This window comes from Myxine glutinosa, chromosome 8 (genome assembly GCF_964187855.1).
Source record: "Myxine glutinosa chromosome 8, kmMyxGlut1.1, whole genome shotgun sequence".
Lineage (NCBI taxonomy): Eukaryota > Metazoa > Chordata > Myxini > Myxiniformes > Myxinidae > Myxine > Myxine glutinosa.
The window spans coordinates 127,761,736-127,786,719 of record NC_136268.1 but is presented as its reverse complement, the minus strand read 5'-3'; the positions used below and the strand labels follow the sequence as shown (position 1 = coordinate 127,786,719).

General features: G+C 45.3%; 1 protein-coding gene across 1 annotated transcript in view; it reads right to left on the bottom strand.

Moving 5' to 3' along the window:
* The window catches only part of LOC144893167 (uncharacterized), a 37,727-nt gene extending 13,187 nt beyond the window's left edge, over positions 1 to 24,540 (bottom strand). The window contains exon 1 of the mRNA XM_078782808.1: positions 24,431 to 24,540. Coding sequence (XP_078638934.1) covers positions 24,431 to 24,442 — 12 coding nt within the window. The 5' untranslated portion in view covers positions 24,443 to 24,540. The remainder of the gene's footprint in view (positions 1 to 24,430) is intronic.
* Positions 24,541 to 24,984: the final 444 nt, after the last annotated feature.

The window sequence follows — 24,984 nt, the reverse complement described above, 5'->3', positions numbered from 1 at the left end:
ACGACGGTCCCCGGTCCGAATGGATATAGGCGAGCATTCCAAAGAGGGCAAAAAGTTGGCAAAGGCAGTCGATCACCGTATAACTTGTCATGTCCGCACATGGAAACACAAAGGGGAATCTCAAGTACTCATCGATGATGGTGAGGAAGTACTGGTTTTTGTCAGTGCTTGGCAAAGGTTCCTTAAAATCTATGTTAAGGCATTCGAATGGCTGGGTGGCTTTTATTAGCTGGGTCCTTTCTGGCCAATAGAACCATGGTTTGAACTCTGCACAGGTTCTGCACAAGCTGGTCATCCGTCGAACGTCTTCCACCGAATAAGGTAGGTTTCGAGATTTCACAAAGCGGTACATGTGTGTGATTCCTGGGTGACATAGGGACTGGTGGAGGTCATATAGTGAACGATGGTCCAGGCATGTAGATGAGCAGTATGACCGTGAGAATGCATCAAGAGGTGTGTTTTCTTTCCCTCATAATCGAACAAACGATTAATCTCATAATCAAAGCAAGATAACTCCATGCGCCAACGCATGATCTTGTCGTTCTTTATCTTGCCTTTCTGTCCTCTGTCAAACATGTAGCTGACAGAGCGTTGGTCAGTCTTCAGTGTAAAGTGCCTTCCCGTCAGGTAGTTTCTCCAGTGGCGAACAGTTTCGATGATAGCCTTAGCTTCCTTTTCGACCGATGCATGACGTTTTTCGGATCCTTGGAGTGTGCGGGAGAAGAAGTCTACTGGACGCCCTGCCTGGTTAAGCATTGTGGCAATAGCAAACTTGGATACGTCAGTCTCAACTTCAAAGGGTATTGACTCGTCGATTGCGTTGACCACTGACTCTTCCATGTCCCATTTGAGTTGGTGGAATGCGGTTTCAGCCTCCTTCGAGATGGGGAAAGCTTTTGTGTCACTGAGGGGGCAGATTTTCCTTGAATAACTGTGAATCCACTGAGAGTAGTAGGCAAAAAGTCCGAGGTTCCAGCGGAGGGACTTAATGTTATGCGGCACGGGTAGCTCTTGCAGGGGCCGAGGACACTCGGCGTCTGGCCGCATTTGACCATCCTCTACGACATAGCCCAGAATACTGAATTTAGTGGTTGAAAACACACACTTGTCCTCATTATAGCCGATGTTCTTCCTTTCGGCTGCTTTGAGGAACTGCTTCAAGTTGACTTCGTGCTCGGTTTATGTCATGCCACAGATAGTCAGATTGTCTAGGTAAGCGAATGTTCCAGCGAGTTTCTCTTCCTTGATAAAGGAGTCCATGATGCGTTGGAAGCAAGAACACCGTTCGTGATGCCAAATGGGTCTCAGGAGGCACTGGTAAAGACTTCTGCTTGACTTGAAAGCCATATAGGGCTTCTCTTGGTTCCTTATGGGTACCTGATAGTAAGCACTACACAGGTCGATGGTGCTGAAGACGCAATACTGGGCGATATTATTCACTGTGTCATCGATACACGGTAGCGGGTACCCGTCGAGTAGCATAAATCGGTTGATGGTCTCAGAATAGTCAATCGCGAGCCGTTTCTTGTGGTTTCTGCCTTTACTTACCATGTCCTGGGCACGCCATGGGGACTTACTCGGTTCGATTATTCATTCGCGTAGTAGCCACCGAGTTTCTTTCTCGATGAATTTGTGGTCGTCAAAGCTGTACAGACGCGACCTGGCGGCAATAGCGTGACATTCCGCCATCAGATTGGCAAACAGTTCTGGGGGGTCAACGCATAGTGTGGTCAGTCTGCAGAGAACAAAGGCGGCAGGTTACCGCCAAATTTCAGAGTGACGCTGTCATGCTGTTTCTGGAAGCCTTGCCTGAGGATAACGCAGAGCTCGGGGAGTATGGACAGTAGCACGTCTTGGTAGCTTCGTCCTTTCAGGGTTAAATTGACCACGCAGAATCCAAGCGTCTTCATTGAAAGCGATGCTGAGGCCATAGAGACAGCTTTGCCCGACTGGTAAAACTTTAGCGAATGTTGCCTGACGAGGTGTGGGTGAATAAAGCTTTCCGTGCTTCCACTGTTGATGAGGCCATCGGCTTCAATTCCATTAATGTCAACCTTACAGGTTGCTTTTGATAGCGCCGGAGAGATGGCCGCAGATGTCACAGAGGCAAGGGTCGAGTGATTCGCTGGCACTGTGATAGCGCCTGCGGCAGCGGCGAATTCGTGACGAACGGCAGACTTTAGCAAAGTGCACCTTCTTCCCGCATTTGTTGCATGTAGCCTCACGTGGGGGGCACCTTGTACAGGGGTGTTTCAAGTAACCACAGAATAAGCATTTGCTGCCGGTAGCAGCTGATACCGTTGGAGAGTCAGTTGACTCGATAGTTGGGTGGAACGTATTCAGAACAGCATGTTTCATTTCAGCAGCGGCGGCACTATACGATGACCCCGATGACGCCCCATATTGCTCGGAGCTCTTTTGTGCCGAATCTAGGGCTCGTGCTTGGTCGAACATGGTCGCTAGGTCTAAGGTCCTATTTTCTAGGATGCGTTGTCGAATCAATGGGGATTGTAGTCCACTGATGAATGAATCTCTAATAAGTCCTTCTATATGTTGAGCTGCGGTCACGGCCTGGCAGTTACAGTCTTTACCCAGTGTCGTTAAAGCCTGTAGGTATTCATCCAGGGATTCATCGACTTGTTGGCGACACGTAGCAATATGGTGGCGTGCGAAAATCTAATTCTTGAGCTTCATTCAGTCACGTGAAAAAGTAAGTACACCCCATGTAAAGTTTTGGCTTTTTCAACATCTTTCAACATACAGCTATTTGATCTTCATTTCAACAATATTGATAGATAAAGGTGATATAATATAACAAATATCATGAAACATTTACATTTTGTAGTCCATTGTACAATTTAAATAAACATAATTGCAAATTTCGCATGTGGAAAAAGTAAGTACACCCTTGGCTCTAATAGGTGGTATTGCCCCCTTTGGCAGAAACAACCTCAAGTAGGTGTTTCTAATAACTGTCTACCAGTCTCAGACATCGACTGGGATAAAATTTTGCCCAATCCTCCATGCATAATTCTTTCAGCTGTGCGATGTTTGAGGGGTTTCTTGCATGTACAGCTCGTTTCGAATCCCCCCAAAACATCTCGATGGGATTTAGATCCGGGCTTTGACTTGGCCATTCCAGAACCCTCCATTTCTTTCTTTTCAGCCATTCCTTGGTGGATTTACTGGTATATTTAGGGTCATTGTCAAATTGCAAGGTCCACCTTTGGTTGAGCTTCAACTTTCCGACAGATGGCCTCACATTATCCTCAAGCACCTTCTGTTACAATGAAGAATTCATAGTGGATTCTATGATGGTGAGCTGCCCAGGCCCTGATGCAGCAAAGCTGCCCCAAACCATAATATTCCACCACCATGCTTTACAGTTGGTATCAGGTTCTTGTGGTCAAATCTGTCTTTGGTTTTCGCCAAACATGTCTTCTGGTATTGTGGCCAAATAGCTCTACTTTTGACTCATCTGTCTAGAGCACATTTTTCCAGAAGTGCTGTTCTTTGCCTCGGTGTTCATTGGCTAACTTTAGTCTTGCCCTGATGTTCTTTCTGGACAGCAAAGGTTTCCTCCTGGCACACCTCCCATGTAGATCAAATTGGTGCAGCCTCTTTCTAATGGTAGACTCGTGCACTTTGACATCAACAGTGGCAAGAGATACCTGTAGGTCCCGTGATGACATTCTGGGGTTCTTAGAGACTTCTTTCAGCATCTTGCGGTCTGCTCTCGGGCTGAACTTGCTTGGGCGGCCTGGCCTGAACAAGTTGGCAGTTGTTTGGAATCTTCTCCACTTGTAGATGATCTACCTGACAGTCGAATGATTGATTTCAAATTGTTTGGAGATCTTTTTAAACCCCTTCCCAGACTCGTAAGCATCTATAACCTTCTTTCTGAAGGCCTCAGAGAGCTCTTTTGATCTAGGCATGGTGACGCCACACACTTCAACAACAAAGGGCAAACCAAAGTAAATGTCTGAGGTTTAAATAAGACAGGTTCCTCCAAGACCCTCTCTAACGATGTTCTAATCATTTGCACCTGAGCTGGTGCACCTGATTCTAATGTTAGGTATTTGAAGTGGTGATAAATGTAGGGGTGTACTTACTTTTTCCACATGCGAAATTTGCATTTATGTTTATTTAAATTATACAATGGACTACAAAATGTAAATGTTCCATGATATTTGTTATATTATATCACCTTTATCTATCAATATTGTTGAAATGAAGATCAAATAGCTGTATGTTGAAACATGTTTAAAAAGTCAAAACTTTACATGGGGTGTACTTACTTTTTCACGTGACTGTATACACGACCTTCATGGTTTCAGAGGCGTCCTCATAGGTGACACAGTCCGTGATGATTTTGTAGTTCCTTGGCATGACAAAGTTTGTCAGGAGAAGAAGCTTGCCGAGTCCTTCAGGGGGAAGTACAACAACGAAGGTTTCGAAGGTCCGAAACCAGTGTGTCTATTCGTCAGTAGCCGAACTTGAGTTTGGATCCGTGTCAAGGCGTTCTGGTCGAAGCAGCCGGTCCATAGTTGTGTTGATTAAATTGTTGTGGCAGAGCAGAGCCGAAGAGACAAGTAGGCCTTTAGGTAAGCTTTAATCAACACAATGGTGGCCAGGTGCACAAAAAGAGGCCTAAGCAGGGCTTGAAGTCCTTAAGAAGGAATGTAGCATGGAGCAGATCGTATGCAGCCCACATGCTGTCGGCTGACCCGCTTTTATACAGTAATGATCCCAGAACACAGGAAGTGAGGTACACAGGAAGTGAGGCATCAAGAAAACTGGAATTATGTCAGTAATCTTGTGCAATTATTGAACAGAAGCCACTGATTGAAAATCTTCCAATGTTACAATTTTTTTCATGTGTACCCCCTATAAAATGTACATCATCAGGGGTATGCATTCCATACGGGAGCTGCTGTTCTTTCATACTTGGCCCGATGGCATTCCTTTTTGATCAATGTTGTTATTTTGGGTTGCTTGTTTTGGGTTTAAACTTGGACACATATTTCCCCAGGAAATGGCATCTCTAAGAATGCCACAAGATGATGGACCAGTACTTGAATAATATAGTGCCATTGTATATGATACTCTAACCATCTCTACTGCAGAAGCAGCAACCAATACTTTGAAGTGCTAACGTACTTCCTTCATTAAAAAAAACCTTTAACCCATACACAGCAGCAGCACAGACAGTCATCAGGGAGGGGAAGATGTGTATGTGCAAGATGAAAGTGACATTTGGCTTTACAACTGCCATACAATGACCGATATCGAAAAAAGACGACCTTTATATTTCATTGGAAACCACCTTCAAACTTTTGGTTCTGAAAATGAAACATGAAATGAAACATGTAACCAGAAGCATCTCTGTCGATATTTTGATCCTCGGTGGCTCAAAGAGTACAAGGATAGTTTTTTCATGAGTGAAAGCTTACATTTTTGCAAAAGTACAAGATCCATTTGGTGCAGTCTGAAGAATAACGACCATGGCTACAGAATTCTGTAAATGGAAATTGACTTACAATTTTAGCACATTGGCATTTACATCAAAATATTCCGGTTGTTGCTGTCCAAGTACTAAAGCATTTAGACCCATTGAATGAATTTTCGAATTTATTTTGCGGCATTGGTACTTCTAATAATGGAACCATACACAAGGAGAAGACCGAGCAATGAGGCTCTAATTGTGGTGTTTCCATGTCATCTAGATGAAAGTATAGGCGTTCTCATAGACAAGCAGTTGCATTTCTAGGGAATGAAGGGGTGTGCAGCAGTCTCGTGGGACTTGCGTACAAGCTTCAAATTCCTGGCTGTGCCTCTTCCTGGCATTTGACAGTTTGTTTGAAGAATAGACAGTTGACTTGAAGCAAAGTACAGCAAATATTCCAGGAAAGATTAGTACATAGCTCAAATTGAATAGGGGATTTGGAGGGAGCCTGGAAAAGGATATGACATTACATTATGTTACAGAAGGGAATGCAGTTGACGCTGTATAATTTTTGGGGTTGGGGGTTCCGTTGTTGCGATAGTAGTGGGGGTGGGGCAGGGGGTGGAGGGGAGGAGGATGGAGAACGGGAAAAATGAAGGATGTGGCATGTAGCACTTCGAATTCCTGTCTGCATTCCACTTATTGTCCTGTATTTAACAATGCCCTATTATCTAATAACCAGTTAAGTTGTTGATATTGTTAGTGGAGGATAATATGGGATCATGCATTACACCCAACAAGGAGACAAAGACGTTAAATGTAATAGCCCCCATGGTGTCATAGCCATGATCCATCGGATCACAAAACAAAATCTTCCCCATGTTTATTCTCTCATGTATTGTCTTTATCCCAAGTTTGAGCAAAATCGGTCCCTGCATGCCGACAAATGGTTGGGGACACGTTTAAGTAAGAAAATGGCCGCCAGTTGCCCATCTTGGATCTGTTCTCGAAAAGAAATGACGTGCATATGCAACCCATTATTAGTTATTTGTGTGCCAAGTTTGAACAAGATCGGTGAATGCATGTCCGAGAAATAGATGAGGACATGTTCAATATCGGGTTTTTACAAATAAAAGGGCCGCCAGGCTACCAGTCGGCCATCTTTGATGAAATCACAAAATAAAGTGAGGTCAATGCGAATGCCGTCATGTACTGTGCTTGTGCCAAGTTTGAACGAAATCGAATTATGCATGTCTGAGACATTGGAGGGGACACGTTTAAGTAACAAAATGGTCGGCAGTCGGCCATATTTGATCGCATCATGAAACAAAACTAGAACGGCACTCAGTAGAGAGCATACCTCCACCTGGTGAAGAGTTTACGTTTTGTATCTGAGCAGACCAGAAAATCACAACACAGAATCACATTTAATCAAAATCAATCACAGGAATCACCAGAGATCCAATCTTTATAACCCTGATCGACCCCTCATTTTTGGCCATATCACTCAATGGTGAAGAATCATTTAAAAAATTCTACTAGCTGGATCCTGATCTTCACCAAAATTGAATCGATTCTTCCTTTTCACACACCCAACCTGTCCAACAAGTTTGGTCCAAATCCGTCCACAACGTTTTGAGATATCCTGCTATGTTTCGTTTTTAGCCCTATCTCCCAGTGATGAAGAATCACTTAAAAAATTCTAGTAGCCGGATCCGAATGCGGATCTTCACCAAAATATAAACATTTCGTCCTTGTCACATACGCTACATCTCTGCCAAATTTCGTCCGAATCCGTCCACAACGTTTTGAGCTATTTTGTTCACAAACGGACAGACAGACAGACAGACAGACAGACAGCGGTTAAAACATAACGTCCATCAACCTTTTGTGGAGGGGGTAATGATGTGCATATGTATACCATCATGTGTTGTCTTTGTGCCAAGTATGAACAAAATCTGTCCATACATCTCCGAGATATGGTTGCGGATGTTCGGACACATAGATGGACAGAGGAGTCCCAATCCATAAGCCCCCGTTTCGGACTAAGTCCAACGGGGCTGATTATAATATATAGCCAGTTATCCTATTTGCAATGTGGATATTGTGCAGTTTATACTATGATTTAGTAAATTATCCTTTTGGGACTGTAGTCTCATCAATTTATCAAAATACAGAGTATGGGGCTGAAAACATCATATGATCATTTGGACGATTCACAAGCAGATTCAGAGTGGTATAGAGAGGAGGGAGGTTGAGTGACTCGATATTCCTCCTTCTCCCAACCTTTCTCAATTTATATGGTCATTTTTTAAATTATTAAATGCTTTATATTTTTAATTTAGGATTATGGGCAAAAAAACATCTAATTATAGCTACGCACTAATGATGCTAACCTTTTTACTTCTTCACAATTTTAAAGAGTATTGAACCTCCACTCTCCGCACTCCTCCAACTTTGAAATCACACATCCGCCTTCTGTTTCAAATGTGTATCACGAATAATGAAATACAAAAAGGAATTTTTCAGGTTCCCTCTGGATCAAGAGTCATTGTGGAGCAAAAAAAAAAAAAAAAAAAAGATCAGAACGCCTGTGGGAGAAAATAGGATATGGTAGGGAAATGCTCGACTTTGATCAATTGACTTCTTGGGGCTACAGAATGACTGAAAAAGGACGGAACAAAAACCTATGAATCCATTTGTTTAATAATGGAACTTTGAATGTCAGGCTTGTGAAAAAGAAGTCTTCATATCTGTAAATGTACTATTTGCAAGGGAATGTATGAAGCTAATTTTGGAGGAGGAAATTAAAAAATGTCGTAATTTATTTAGCAAGATGGATCCACCCTTCCAGCAATCAATAACGCTTGGCAAGCAGCTCTTATTGAGATTGAGCATAAATGGCGTGATTGAATGAAGGATAAACACTGATCTGTTCTGCATCAGTGGGAAACTGATTGTTTGACGTGATTTGGAGGGGGAGGGTGGAGGAGACGGAGACATTGGTGTTTTGTTTTGTGTCGCTCACAGAAGATATACTCTTGTAATATCCTGGTGAACAGGCCAGTCATACATTCCACCAACATCATGATCACGTGAGCACACTTTATCTGTTGCAGCTTTGGCCGAATGAACTGTTGAGCTTACTAATTAATTCACAGAAGACAATGATGTGTTAAAATGTTTATTTTTCTTTTGGTGAAGGTGCTGATATGAATGACGTTGCTAATGCATTGGCTTTCCTACCTGTATAGGTCTTGTGGTTTTTGGCATGCCAACTCGTTTGCTCCTTAACTCCATCCACATCCCAATCACATCTGATTTACTCTCTATTGTAATATTTCCTTCATTCCTTTCTGATCTACATGGCGTCCCTCAGTTTGCTCCACCACTCGAAATTATATCATGCTGGTGTGAATGTTTGTGTGTGGGATTCTGTCCACCTTTATCAAAATATGACAGACAACATATGATAGACTAAGGATTATTTATTTCGTACGTACAGAGAGAAAAGTTTGTCCTTAGGCAAGCAGATCTCTAAATTCTACTCTAACTGCATCAAATATATATATATATATATATATCTCTGTGCAGTGTCTGTCTTGTGTTGTGTTGTGTTGTCTTGTCTTGTCACTGAACTACTCCCTCAAACTTTTGTAAAATCCTACCAAACTTCTGCTATGCACATAACTCTCCCGTCGGTATGTCCTAAGGGTATTTTTTTTGAAAACATTTCCAATTTTCTATTTTTGGGGGGGGAATTTTTTTGGGAATTTTTTTTTTCAACTTCAATAAATTGTTTATAAAATGTGATATCACCTATATTACAAATACATTTGTGCAAAATAATTGTTTGAATTATGATTGGTTTAAACCATGACAAAACGGCAACTCGGGTACAGTCATTTATCTATATATCTACACATCTGGGCAGTGTCTGTGTTGTCACTTAACGACTCCTTCAAACTTTTGTTTCCGTGGTTGTGAAGTGTTTTTAATAATGTTGTGGTGGTGAGGTATTTTGAATTATGTGGTGGTGAGGTGTTTTGAATTACTTGGTGGTGAGGTGTTTTGAATTACTTGGTGGTGAGGTGTTTTGAATTATGTGGTGGTGAGGTGTTTTGAATTACTTGGTGGTGAGGTGTTTTGAATTACTTGGTGGTGAGGTGTTTTGAATTACTTGGTGGTGAGGTGTAATCGTCCCAAACTTCCAGTCTGCACCTACCCCTCCCCAATGTATGTGCTGAGGTTCTTTCTTGAAAAAAATACATTCAACCTAAATCTTCAACTTAAATTGCCTATAAAAATGTAATATCACAAACACAACAAATACATTTGTGCAAAATAATTGTTTGTATTATGATTGGTGAAAATCATGACAACACAGCAACTCAGGTACAGTCATTAGCCTCAGCTAAAATAAGCCCATTCCTCAATAACGCGCTCGCCTCACCAAGCTAGTAAATAAATTGTTTTACAACAAAAGGAAGGCGAAAGTGGAAACTAGAGTATAAGATAAGAACAAAAGCTGATGTAACGGACCTTTGGCTTTACTTTGCACAAGGTCAAACCACAGATAAAACATGTTTTTGCTAACTCAGCACAGAGAAGCAGTTCTGCCCAGAAACTGTGAAATGGCTCTCAGCCAACTCTATACAAACAAGCATATTTCCTTTGGCCTGGCTCGACTAGGTCACATAATGCTTTTACCCAGCAGATTTTAGCCACAGCTGTCTCTGATTGGTCCACACATGACAATTATTCATTTTTACCCCTACAGCTACCTTCTTGTTGTCATCTCTGACAATCTGACTGCATCCTCCATCTTGGCCTGGGTCCCCTTTCTCCCCCCACCAGAATTACGCTTCACCACCAAAGGGATCTCCATCCAGGCCCCAAAACCCTGAAAACCCTGAAAGCTCTGAGATTGACAAATTCCCTGACCTGGATCTACTCTTTCTGGCAGACGAGACAATGGGGGACCCTGCCAATACAGAGGCATAACGTTATTAGCACCATACCAATACACTCATATGCATATAAAAAACAATGAAACGCAACTTTTGCTCATATTTGTTTACAAGTGGAATACAGTCAAAAAGTGAACGGTACTCCTGTTAATTCACCTTGTCGCTTATGTCTATTATCCCATCTCCTTCAGCATGACACTCTCATGCTCACAACACTCATTCTTTATTGAGATACATTAGGCGTCTTTCAGGGTCTTTTCCATCTGTCTCATCCGTAGTACAAATAAATTGAGTATAAACCTTTTTTAAACACCAACATGGTGCCTACGACAGTTTTCTCCAGGAGGCTCATTCAGGTTTGCTGACTCGTTACCCACATTCAGCTCCTCCACAATATAGTTATCTTGTTCCTAAAACTCAAAACTGTAGCACATTTTTACTCCTGCCAGGGAGTAATGCATTCGATCGTGTTCGTCCGTGTGTGTGTGTGTTCGTGGGTTTGTGAACAAGATATCTGGAAAAGAGTTGAATGGAATTGGATGAAAGTTGGTCGGATGATTGCCCTTGGGATAAGGAAGAATTGATTAGTTTTTGGTGAAGCTCAGGATATTATTCCGGATCCACGAATTTTTTGAAGGATTTTTTACCATTTGAAGATAGGGCTCATTTGTTTTTAACATTATCTTCTATATATTCTATATTTAACATTGTGATATGAAAATAGTTTTCATATTTGTTGTAAATGTAGTTTAAACTCGTGGTTATGCGTTAGAGCGAACGGTGTATTTTTTTAGCAGCGTCGTCTTAAATGTTCATTATTTTTTTTCTAATAAGGACATATTCTGTCATTTTAAAACCACCAAAGTGTGTATTAGGTTTCCCCGTTTCATAAAATGTATCGTTTGATATGTATAATGCTTTAAAACTGTTTTTTGGGTTTTTTTTGTTTTTACCTCAGAAGAGATATCAACATTTACCTCAGCGAATGTCAATCGCGATGTCAGTATTTGATAATAATAAGAATAATACATTTATTTTATATAGCGCTTTTTAAGAAGCCCAAAGACGCTTTGACAGAGTACAAAAATACAAGTGCAAAAAGACAAAAATAAATAGGTAAATAATCACAGCAAAAGGAAGGAGAAGGAGAAGAGATAGTCAGGGGTTAAATGCTGTGGGTTAAATGTTGAATGCAGTGTTGAACAGGTGGGTCTTGAGTGATGTTTTGAATGTGGTGAGTGAGGAGGAGTCTCTGATGGCGTGAGGTAGTGAGTTCCAGAGGGTGGGAGCAGCGATGGAGAAGGCCCTGTCCCCCCAGGATCTGAATTTGGTCCGCATAGGGGGGGGGGGGGGGGGGTCAGGAGGTTGGTACCAGCAGAGCGGAGGTTGCGGGTGGGAGTGTGTCTGGAGATGAGGTCAGCCAGGTAGGATGGGGCCAGGTTATGGAGGGCTTTGTAGGTCAAGAGGAGGATTTTGTACTGGATTCTCTGGGGGATGGGGAGCCAGTGCAGCTTATAAAGGACGGGGGTGATGTGGTCACGGGTCCGGGAATGGGTGAGTAGACGGGCAGCGGAGTTCTGAATGTATTGGAGTTTATTGATGATTATTGAGGGTGAACCATAGAGGAGGCTGTTGCAGTAGTCCAGGCGGGAGGTGATGAAGGCGTGGATGAGGGTTTCTGCAGCCGTGGAGGAGAGGGATGGACGGAGACGGTGAACTTATAAAGACTTAGGTGAGTTATAAGTGTGACAAGCATGTGCACGGGATTCTTCCCAGAAGAATGAGTGGTCGCATTAGCGTGTACGACTTAAAATGAGCGAGTTTTGTTTTCACGTTTGGGCCAGTTTTACATGTTGTATCCCTAAGGAATGAAACGAACGTTTTGCCTGGCTTACAATTTTATTTGATGTCACACATGCCTCAAAAAACACTCACTTATATAGAATTGAATGCTGAATCCGAAAATGTAGGTGAAATTGCCTTGTTTTTTTTTAACATTATCTTCCATATATATATATATATGTATATATATATATATATGTATATATATATATATATATGTATATGTATATATATATATATATATATATATATATATATATATATATATATATATATATATATATATATATATATTGTTACGGCCCACGGATAAGGATGTTGGTTTGCCGAGCGGATGGCACCGCAGCCTAACAGTTACCCCGACTAACCCGATTCCCGAACGTTGGCCGGATCGCGCCACAGATATTCAATAGGGAAAAGACAAAAGCGACACGGATGTGAAGAAGAAGAAGAGGACAAAAAGGTTGAAAATACTACTAAATTTATTCCTACTATATACAGGCTCAAAATAACCAAGGAAGAAGGAAAGATAAGAAAATAATATACAGAAGATTTTAGAGACACTGCAACGCTAGCTTATACGAGCTTAATTAACTACCCAGGGACAAAACAAACAGAACAAACTCATGTACACCAAAAGGATGGAAAGGCAGGAGGTGGATGGCTGGAGGGAGAGGAAAGTCCAAGGGGTCCGGCAACACGATCGGCGCATTTAGCAGCCGCCGTTCCTTTGCGGCCCTGCTCAAAACCGCCGTTCAGGCCCCAAGCGGCTGTTGAGTGTTGTTGCTGCTGTGGCCGCCGCTGCTGCTGCTGCTGTGGACGTCGCGTGCTTTGCCAGGACTACAACAGGCTTTGTGCTTCCCTGGATGATGATCTCCTTAATGTTCTCTATGTTCTTTTGCTCACATGCCAGCCTCGGACTCTGCTCGGAAAAGCACCAGCTCAGGAACAAACATCGGCCCACTTGATCAGCCGTTGCTGTGTACAAAGCTTCCTTGGGTGATCTCAATGTACTCTTGTCAAAGCTCATCTGCTTGGGGAGCGTCCCGCAGCGGGTTATATAGGCCCCGCCCCTCAACCTTCACGAACCTCCTTGATGTTTCTCTCCACACCCTCTCCAAGTCCAACCCCTTGTTCGTGGTTGGTTGAGTGGGGCTGACTCACTCCTCCCCTCTATGACGAGGTGGGGACCCGCCTTTCTTCCCCGATCCGAGCACATGTTCAATGGTGGTTTTGGAGGGGATGTAATTTGCAATCGAGGCTTGGCAATGATGAAAGGGGAAAGTGAAAGGAAGGGGATCTACTCTTATTTAATGCAGTGCAATGGAGTGTCATCTTAATGGAAAACAAGGCCTTACCCTAATACACATAATAAAGATATATCTATCAACCAGGGGGGAAATCTATGATTGGCTAACGTGTATGCTTTATGGAATTAACTATGGGAACGCCCTTTGACCTTTAAACAACACTGGAGGCAGGAGGGTCCAGACTAAAGCAATATTAATACAACACACAATAAAAAAAATACAATCCTCATATCCACAACAATATATATATATATATATATATATATATATATATATATATATATATATATATATATATATATATATATATATATATATATATATTGTGGATATGAGAAGTGTTTTTTTATTGTGTAGTAAATGGTAAAATATCACCCTCCTTCCTCCAGTTGTGTATAAAGGTCAAAAGGGCGTCCCTTAATTAGGTCATATACAATCACGTTAGCCAATCATAGATTTCCTGCTTGTTGGTAGTTATTTCCTTATTCTGTGTATTAGGTTAAGGCTTTGTCTTCCATTAATTAATACTCCATTGCACCAAATTCAAATAGATAGATCCCCTTTCATTTTCATTCCCAAAGCCCCATTCCCAAAGCCTCTATTGCCAACTGCATTCGCCACCATTGCCCATGTGCTCCAACTCGGAGAAGAATGGCGTGGCCCGCACACCATCATCAAGAGGTGGAGCCAAGAAGCCCCTACGACCAACCAAGAATGAGTGGGTATGGCTCAAGAGGGCGGGGTTATAAAACCCGTTGCATCAGCCCCCACAAGGAGTTTTAAGAGTTGTGCCAGAGACGGCAGATGAGTGGAGACGAGCCCTCAGAGAGAGAAGGGAGACGCGTCCTGAGGTGAGCCAGAGAAGCAGTTTTGGTTCCACCAGCAGTTTTGGCTCCACCAGCAGTTTTGGCTCCACCAGCAGTTTTGGCTCCACCAGCAGCTTTGGCTCCACCAGCAGCTTTGGCTCCACCAGCAGTTTTGGCTCCACCCATAGTTTTGGCTCCACCAGCAGCTTTGGCTCCACAAGCAGCATTGACTCCACCAGGCAGCGTGGGCTCCACTGGGCAGCTTCGACCCGTTACCCCGCGGGAGCCAGATTGCGGTGGCATCGGTGGCCGTCGAGGTCCAGCCCGACGTCCCGTGCGGGATGAAGCTCCAGCCAGCTCCGTGCCTTCCTCCCCTTCTCTGCCGTCCCAAACCATTCCAGCCAATCGTTCCTGCCTCCATTCCCCATTTGTGTGAGTCTGTCTTTGTTTGTTCTGTCCTGGGTTAAGTAAGACTGCATAGGTAAGCTAAGTTTCACTGTGTCCTTCTGGTCCGTCCCTCTTTCTGCCTTTATTTTATTATCCTTCCTTCTCCTTGGTTTATTTTGGTTGTAAATAGTAATAATAAATCATATTCGTGTTTCCTACCTCTTGTCTTCTTCTTCTTCACATCCGTCGTCTTTGTCTTTTCCAAATTGAATACCTGTGGCACGATTTGGCCAACGTTTCAGGATCGGGTTAGTCTTGGTAACAGTTCGTGCTGCGGTTGCTAAACACCGCTCGGCAATCAAGTAACATCTTATCCGCGGTACGAACGGGGCTGTGCACCGGCCTTTCCCGGGGCCGCGGTGCAGCTTCAGGGACCACGTCGGTAAGTAACAAACGAGGGGACTATCCCCCCTCAAAGGGGAACCATAGGCCGACGTTGGGTTCCGTAACAATTGGTGTCTGGGAGTGAGATTCGAGGCCCGAACCAAATTTTTTATAACATCAAAAAATTTGGTTGAAATTACGAGCGGCCGAAATTTTGTTTAACATCCCAAATCGAGTCATGCCATGGACAATCAAGGCGATCGGATGCAGGTGGGTGAGTTATAAGGGGGGGGGGGGGGGGTAGGGGTAACCCAGGACCACAGGGAAGAAATGGAGGAGAGCAATGAGGAGGTGGTTGAGGGAGTTTCAGGTGCACAAAATGGCGCCCTCGCGCACGTGGTTGGAGAGGCGCAAAATGGCACCTAATGCACTGTAGCCGAGCTTTAACAAGGGCTTTAACATGCAGCCGTTTGACATGCAGCAGTTCATGGCACGGTTCAGCGAATACATGGCAGAGTCGAAGTGCGACAACGAAAAAAGAAGCAGGGAAATGAAAAAAATGGAAAACAGAATGGGGGAGCGACTAGGAAATCAAATCGGGGGGCTAGAAGCTAAATTTGAGGGTTTAGACAAGAAATTTGAGAGTAAATTTGAGGGGTTAGACAATAATTTAAAGGGGTTGGACATTAAATTTGAAGGGTTAGACAACGGGATAAAAGAGGTGAAGAATGGGTTAACGGGGTTGGAAAATAGAATGGCTGCCCAGGAGAACCAGATGGAAGGAATGAAGAATGGGTTAATGGGGTTGGAAAATACAATGGACGGCAAATTGCGGGAAGTAGGGGAGCAATCCGCCCGGGAAATCAAACGGATGGGGAACCAGATAGAGGAGGTGAAAATCGGGTTGGAAGGTAAACTGGATGCTCAGAGGGATTAATTGGGACAGATGAGGGCGGCATCTACTAAAGAAATGGAGGAGATGGGGGAGGAAGTAAGACGAGGTGTAAGCGAGGAGGTCTCGGGGGTACGCGAGGAGGTAAAGCGAGGTGAGAAGCGTATGGAGAAAGAGGTGAGAAATAGCACGGCAAAGTTACAAGGGGGCATAGAAGATCTGACGCAGGAGGTGGAACAGCTGACGGTGGGACAGAGGGAATTAGTGGAGCAGGTGGAAAAGAACACTGCGGTACTAGGAGGGTTAAAGGCGACACAAAACGAAATCAAAAATGACTTGATAGCGACGAAGAGGGAATGTGAGATGGTACGTGAGGGACTGACAACGAGGTTGGACGAGGTGACGGAGGCAATGGAGACGAAGGACCGGGAGGTGAGGACGCACATATAAACGGTCAAGGTGGCCTTAGAGGACGAAATTGAGGAGATGCACTGGGAAATAAAAGAGGTGAAGCAAAAGTTAGAGGAAGTGGTAGAGGGGGTGAGTGAAATTAAGAAGAGACGGAGGGAAACTAAGAGGGAGATAAAGGAGGAGGTGATGGAATATGTACAAGGTCGGTGCTCAAATCGTGATGGTGTGCTTGCTAACCAGATAAAGAGTTTGCAGGTGGCGAAGGAGGTGCGGAGACGAGGTGCCGAGGTGAGTGGCGGTATACGCGGAAATGTATATGGTGTGAGGGGAGCTTCAGTCGGCTTGGGGGTTGGTTTGGACCCTGGTGTTCGTGAGAGGCCGCTGGTAAAGTGTGCGACAGGTACGGAGTGTGAAAGAGGAGGTGTGCGAGAATGTCCGACTCTGGGGTGTATGAGGAAAAAGTGCGCGCCGAGGAGTGAGTGTGCTGTCGAGAGTGAGTTGGTCGTAGCGCGTGTGCGGGGGGGGGCACATGGAAGTGCGTAGTGGGGAGTGTTACAGAGGATGTAAAGAGAGAGTGCACACCTGTGGTGAGTGTTACAGAGGGTGTAATGGGAGAGAGTGCGCAGGAGGATGCGCGAGAAAGGTGTGTAACGGACGGGTGCATGAGGAAAGAGTACGCTGTCAAGAGTGAGGGTGAATGCGCGACCGAGAGTGGTGGTGAAAGTAGTAAGAGTGACACGGAGCGTGAGTTGGTTGTGGCAGGTGAGAGAGGATGTACACCTGGAATGGAAGGATGCACACCTGGAATGGTAGAGCGAGTATGGGAATGCACACTGGAGTTGGTAGTGAGGCACGTGGTTGGGTGTACAGAGCAGAGCACACCTGTGGTTGTCACAGAGGAGGTGACCGAGGAGGGGTGCGAAGAGGTGTGTTGGTGAGGTGTGCGAACGACGAGTGTGTGCAAAGGTGTGCGGTGGTCAGGTGTGTGACAAAGTCTGTGAGCGGAATGAGTGTACCTGGGTGTGAAAGAGAAGGTGCAATGACGAGGAGCATGGGAACAGCTGGATGTGTGAGCAAGGAACGGGCTGCGGAGTGTAAGCATGCAAGTAGAGCATCGACGCTAAACAGGATAGCGGTTAGAGCGACTTATAGCCAAAGCGGGCCTTCGGTGCGTGCCAAGGAGCTTCGTATGCCGCGGGGACCCGCAGGGATCGTGATCGCGGCGGTTTCGAAATAACTGCCGTGCGGGATCCACGCCGGGCCGCGCTCTGAACGGCCGCGTCCGTGCTCCGCGAGGCGGAACGGGCGGCCCGGTAGGAAGGGTCGTCATGGCGACCCCCTTTTGTTGAGGCGTTCCGGCAGGGCGAGATCGGGACATTGGACGGCTCGGTGCCGAGATGGTGCGTTGGATCTCGGCCTGAGTAAATCTTGCCTGCACCGAATGCCGGATGGATCCAACCGCCGGCACCAAGCAACCCGCATTCATTGCTCGGCTGTGCGAAGCCGGGCTTTAGAGATGAATTGGCGCACCGAGAGGCTCTAGTGAGTAGACTGTGATGAGGATAGTGTTTTGGACCCGAAATTGAAAAGCAAAATTTGATGATTGGCAAAGGATTGGAAGATTGATGATTGGCAGATGATTGGTAGTGATTGTCAAATTTTTAATTGGCTGAAATTTGATGTGCCAAATTGGTAGTGGGAGATGCCCGATGTAGAGGAGTGGCAACTCTGTCATCCCTCACACTCGGGGGCAAAGGAGCACTAGTCTTATGGGGTTTGGCAGTGAAAACTAGCCCGGGAGGGTTAGGATATAGTGTGTAGGGACCTAGAGATTGACAATAGGTAACGTTAAGGTTAGGTAGCAACATTGAACCGGTAGTGGGGACATAGAGAGGGTAGTTGGATGATAATGACGAGGGAGCGCAATAATGTAAGGGGCGACTGGGAAGCGCAACTTCCAGAGGGGAGTAGTTAGATGAGATGATGCCGTGTGTTTGAGGATCGAAAGTGTATTGAGCAGGGTATGAGTAAATGATTGTGATTGTGAGTTGTATTGAGATTGCACAGGTGTACAACTGAACAGGTGTATGGAGCAGTGTATGAGTGAGTGATGGTGATGTGTGTTGTGTTGACCAAATGGTCCCAGGAGGAAGGAGGGTGCAGGAAGCACCAGTAGGAGTGATTGCACAGGTGTGCAACTGAACAGGTGAATGGAGAATGGTTGTGTGGATTACATGGAGTGTGGAATATATGGAGTATGGAATGGATGGTCGTGGAGTGAGTATGGTGGAAACTGTGGAGTGGATGGTGCGAAGGTGTGGATGGGGGAAAGGAGGATGGACCCCATCACGAATACCCGGGGAGGGTAGTGTAAGAGTTAGGTAGAGGGTACAGGTAAATTGTGGTTGGATATTGGCATCTGTGGTGCGTGGTGGAAGAATGGAGTGTGGATGGGTGCATTAGTGATGTGGAAATTGCTGGGCATGTGGCCTGTTAGTATGTGTAGTTGGTTGAGCACTCCACCACTGTGAGGATGTCGGCCAGGTGAGGCCGCAGGTGGGCTCTGGGAGCCGGTAGAGTTGTTGTGGATGGGGCCCTCGGATCCGGAGGACAGACCCGGGTAGCCCAGTGCCAGAGGGCACCGAGGGGTGACAGAGCCAGGAGGGGCCTTCCCCAGTTAGATAGGTTAGGGTGAGGAGCTAGGTAAGCTCGGGTGGCAACGACAGTGGTGGAGGTGTGCAGGTGGGTAGACCTGCTGGGAGAGCTACACGACTCAGCCCGGAAATTGTGCAAGGGCACCGGGAGATGAATCGGGGGAGTGAGACCCCAAATTGATAAGCACCACAGTTTGGTCAATGGGAATTTGGTTCTTAAAACCGCATAGAGTAAGTTGGCCAATGGTTTTGCAGGGAAAGACCCCGGGTAGTGTAAAGTGTTTTAAAGTCATTTAGAAAGTAATTAGGATTAAGAATCTCCTCGTACCATCTACATCCACTCACCTGAGGTGACGTACCTCCACACCATACCAGGTTGTTTTTATTATTTTTATTGTGCAAATGTTTGGAATGTGAGACGCATCATGACGTGGGTGTGACATTGTGCTTTGTTGTTCCATCTCTCCCTCCTTATGAGGATTGATGATGAATTGGTGATGGCAAATTTTGGTTAGAGGGATTGTGAAGACGAATTTGGAATAGGGGAAATATGGGGAAGACGAGACATTAGTGACGAATTTGTAAATGTGTAGATTGTTGTAAATATGGGGTAAGGGCAAGGGTAGTGTAGGTCACATGTGGGGGGGGGGGGCGTACGGTAGGGACGAGCTTTCTCACTTCTCTCTCCGTACGCACCTCGCCTTGCATTGCCTTGTTTGATGTGTACCCTTGTGACCTTACCCCTCGCTCACCTGTCTTGTCCCCCCCCCCCCCCTTGTCTCCCACACGAGGACTGTGCGCCACTGGGCGCCGAGGGGAGCGTGCGGGAGTCCGCCATTGTGCGCCCGAAACTCTCGCAACCACAGCTGTCTGCATCGTTGCACCACGTATGGACCACATGTCTGTGGCTGAGCACCACTTGTGGACCCCATGGGTTGGGGCATGGCCCCTCTGCTGGAACCAGCCATGAAGGCCCGAGATCTTGCTGGCGGACCTGGGTCACAGGGCACCTATGCCCCACAGGTGAACCACAATAGTCGGCCCTGTGGGCCCTAAATAAATAAAAACGGACACGTTTTGTGCAAGTTTTATGTCCAAATAGGCCGCCAGCAAAGAAGATGACAACAACTGGAAGAGAGCATTAGCCAGCAGAGGGAGCCAACGAGCAAGACACCACCAAGGGTTTGTTGTTTTTATTTTTATTATTGAACTGTGGTGACTGTGCACCGATTGGTGCTTGATGGTGTTTTTGGTGCGTTTTTGGGTGCTTTCTGGTGTGTAGATGCAGAGCAGACTGTCTCCCCCCCAAAATAACAATCACAGGTCCTGGGTTAGTTTTGTAAATAAAATAGAGTAACTGTAAATAATGCTCCCCCATCGTTCATGTTGTAGTTTGATGACAATTCCGCAATTCGGTTAGTTGTGGGCGTAAATCTGTTAGGCAGGGTGCAATGGAGCAGCGGGACATATTTATTTGTGTTTTAAAACTGTCACACTCAGGGTCAGGTTAAATGTAGAGGGAACTACACCTACGTGCCACACTAAAAGTAAAGGTAATAGGCCCGGGACGTGCCGAAGAGGAGGAGGGTGCAGTGTTGTGGATATGAGAATTGTGTTTTTTTATTGTGTAGTAAATGGTATAATATCACCCTCCTTCCTCCAGTTGTGTATAAAGGTCAAAAGTGCGTCCCTTAATTAGGTCATATACAATCACGTTAGCCAATCATAGATTTCCTGCTTGTTGGTAGTTATTTCCTTATTCTGTGTATTAGGTTAAGGCTTTGTCTTCCATTAATTAATACTCCATTGCACCGAATTCAAATAGATAGATCCCCTTTCATTTTCATTCCCAAAGCCCCATTCCCAAAGCCTCTATTGCCAACTGCATTCGCCGCCATTGCCCATGTGCTCCAACTCGGAGAAGAAGGGCATGGCCCGCACACCATCATCAAGAGGTGGAGCCAAGAAGCCCCTACGACCAACCAAGAATGAGTGGGTATGGCTCAAGAGGGCGGGGTTATAAAACCCGTTGCATCAGCCCCCACAAGGAGTTCTAAGAGTTGCGCCAGAGACGGCAGATGAGTGGAGACGAGCCCTCGGAGGGAGAAGGGAGACGAGACACCTCCTGACGTGAGCCAGAGAAGCAGTTTTGGCTCCACCAGTAGTTTTGGCTCCACCAGCAGTTTTGGCTCCACCAGCAGTTTTGGCTCCACCAGCAGTTTTGGCTCCACCAGCAGCTTTGGCTCCACATGTAGTTTTGGCTCCACCAGCAGCTTTGGCTCCACAAGCAGCGTTGACTCCACCAGGCAGCGTGGGCTCCACCAGGCAGCTTCGACCCATTACCCCGCGGGAGCCAGATTGCGGTGGCCTCGGTGGCCGTCGAGGTCCAGCCCGACGTCCCGTGCGGGATCAAGCTCCAGCCAGCTCCGTGCCTTCCTCCCCTTCTCTGCCGTCCCAAACCATTCCAGCCAATCATTCCTGCCTCCATTCCCCATTCGTGTGAGTCCGTCTTTGTTTGTTCTGTCCTGGGTTAAGTAAGACTGCATAGGTAAGCTAGGTTTCACTGTGTCCTTCTGGTCCGTCCCTCTTTCTGCCTTTATTTTATTATCCTTCCTTCTCCTTGGTTTCTTTTGGTTGTAAATAGTAATAATAAATCATATTCGTATTTCCTACCTCTTGTCTTCTTCTTCTTCACAGCCGTCGTCTTTGTCTTTTCCAAATTGAATACCTGTGGCACGATGGCCAACGTTTCAGGATCGGGTTAGTCTTGGTAACAGTTCGTGCTGCGGTTGCTAAACACCGCTCGGCAATCAAGTAACATCTTATCCGCGGTATGAACGGGGCTGTGCACCGGCCTTTCCGGAGGCCGCGGTGCAGCTTCAGGGACCACGTCGGTCAGTAACAAACGAGGGGACTAATCCCCCCTCAAAGGGGAACCATAGGCCGACGTTGGGTTCCGTAACAATATATGTATATATATATATATATATATCTGTGCAGTGTCTGTCTTGTGTTATCTTTGAACTACTCCCTCAAACTTTTGTGAAATCGTACTATTCCAACTTGACCCATGGCGGGAGTATGCGCTCTACTGAGTGGCGTTCTAGTATCATATACATTCAGATCAAAGCATCACCATATATGGATATTTTTATCACCACTATCTATCTATTTTGGAACACCCTTTTTCCCATACTTTCACACTTCACAGCTGAAGTGGGCTCATTCTCCCATGACTCCCAATAAATTTGCCATCTCCCGGGTTGATCTCATGACTGTCCTCACCTGCTACTTCCATGAGCCTGCAGATGAAATGCTCGCACAAAAACATTCCAGCATTTTAAAACCATCTGTACACCACTTAATTACTATGGATACCATCCTCCCTTTTTCTAGTATGATCTACTCCATGACTCGTACTAGAAAACCACGGTCAAAGCTTTCTCAGCCACTGGTCGCCACGAGTATTGATCCCATTGGGGGCAATGGTTTAGTGGGGTCTAATTTGATAGCCACTGGCTGTGCCCCCCCTAATTCGTCTCACACCATTTGGATGTGTATTCCATCATTATTCAGGTACTTTGCTAGAACATCCAATATCTCCCATCATTTCCAAATTCCATAATTTCCAGAAACTATATCCAAAATAGTCACCTATCAGTTACCACTCTTGCCTTGGCACCTCCTTTCATTACTGTTATCATTGGAACAATCTCCTGAACAGCATGTCCTTCAGCCACCACTAAGGTCACCACCCAATCCCCGAGATAGTTCAATCGAGCAGTGTTTTTACTTGTAATTAGTCTACCTGTAATGATGCCTCCGGCACCTTCCTCAATGGTGAGGAATCACTTGCTAACCAAACAATTGTTCCTCCAGGTCCATTCCCAGATCCTCACCAAAACCAAACCAATTAGTCCCTGTCACATACCCTACCATCCTCACCAAAACCAAACCAATTAGTCCCTGTCACATACCCTACCATCCTGACAAGTCTCGTCCAAATTAATCCACAACCTTAGATGTTTGTTCACAGTCAGACAGACAGGGGTAAAAATATAACTTCCCTTTACCTTTGGTGGCAGAGGTAATGAACTTCATTGGAAATGCATGCTGTCTGAGCACACACATGCACTATTCACAGAAGGGTTGTACCCACATAGATTTGGAAAACCCTACCTCAATAGCCACTTCTACACAGTTGTTTCAAACTTTTCTGTTTGTCTGTCTGGTTGTCTACCTGCTTGTCCACACTGAATAAGTATGCTTTTCATTGCAACTGTTAATTCCAATTGACAATGAAATTTCACTGCAGGTATACCTCCACCTGACGTCATCTGTCAAAAATCCCGACGACAATATCTCCTGCACCCAGATTTCCTACACCATGTTCAATTTCACTTCCTATTCTAACCTGGGTATACGTGTGTCTTCTCATACCTCAAGGAGATAGATGCCCCGCCTTGCATACTCCCAGGTCACCTGTGTGCAAGGTGTAGTACCTGTCAGTCCCTCTTACCAGGGTCCCTTGAACCTCACGACTGCACCTCCGTACACATGCATGAACATGTAGTCAGTGTTTTTCCTGGACTTGTAACGACACCCATTAGGTTCATAAAAAGAACGAAACATGCAGCAAAGTATGTTGTTGCTATCCCTCCGGGCCTCAGATCGCACCACCCGGAACTGTCAATTTGCGTATGGTGGAGAAAATTGTATTGCTTTGGTGTGCGTTGTCTTTTTCTTCACCCATGCATACCATTCATGTTTCTGTGCATGGGCACTCTTATCTCCACTATGTAGCTTTTTACAAGTCTTTTATGTTTCAATCAACCAAGTCCTACATGTTTACATATTCTCACCCATCATATTCCCATAACTTTTTGAATTAACTTTTGAGGACTCTGAAACTCTTTTCCTAAAAGTGAATGCCAACATAATTATGTGTGCACAAGACAGCCAAATTGACTATGAGACATATCCCCATGTACAGCTTCTCCCTGAGCCTCCAAATCCACAATCCAAGACAGCGGCGTGTATATAAGTGTGTGTGAGTGCATGTCACATCACAACAAATCGCGAAATCCTTCTGCATCACCTTAACCAGCGCGCAACGAACATGTGACATGGTCAATGGGACAAGATTTGGGTGCCTCTAAAACTTTGCAGACAAAGGAACTTCAAATGTCCAACTGAAGCATCGATAAGCCTAATCATTCGAACCTCTGTTCGTCACTTGGCCTTGCCTAACATGTGACCCATCCCTCGCGCAAAGGAATCCAATGCAATGATATCATTCCCCTTCAAACTCAACGCACGAGACCTCACCTCAACAGGCATGTATACTCAGCACACATCCCTAATGCATGCGACGAACCTCTCAGCACAGAGCATTCACAGATCTAGACCCCAAGCTCCGCGTGTGTCACCATTTTAACCTCCTTCATGCACCGTGCCATACACTCTGTTACACGTGCGCCACGTCCCCTGGTGTGCGTCCTGCACCTATCTTTCAGCACGATACCAAGTCTCACATTTCCCAATGAGTACCCATGGAAATAAAACTACCTCATATAAAAGCACCAACAATCTCTACAATGACCCTAACCCTCAATTGATTCCCTGACCTTACACCCCATGTCCCCAGCAGTCAACTTTACTCGCAGTTCACATTTCTGATTTCATTTCCCTATGTAATAATAGCCTGCTCATGTACAGTGCAAGGTACATTCCTCGTGAGTGCTGCCTTCAGGGTAGCTCATCAAATATAATGCCCTCAAAACAATTATCACTTTCATCAAGTATGACACGTACTTTTCTACCTGCTCCTGCTCTGCCATCAACACCACGTGACCACTTGCTATGCTTACCGTGCACTTCAA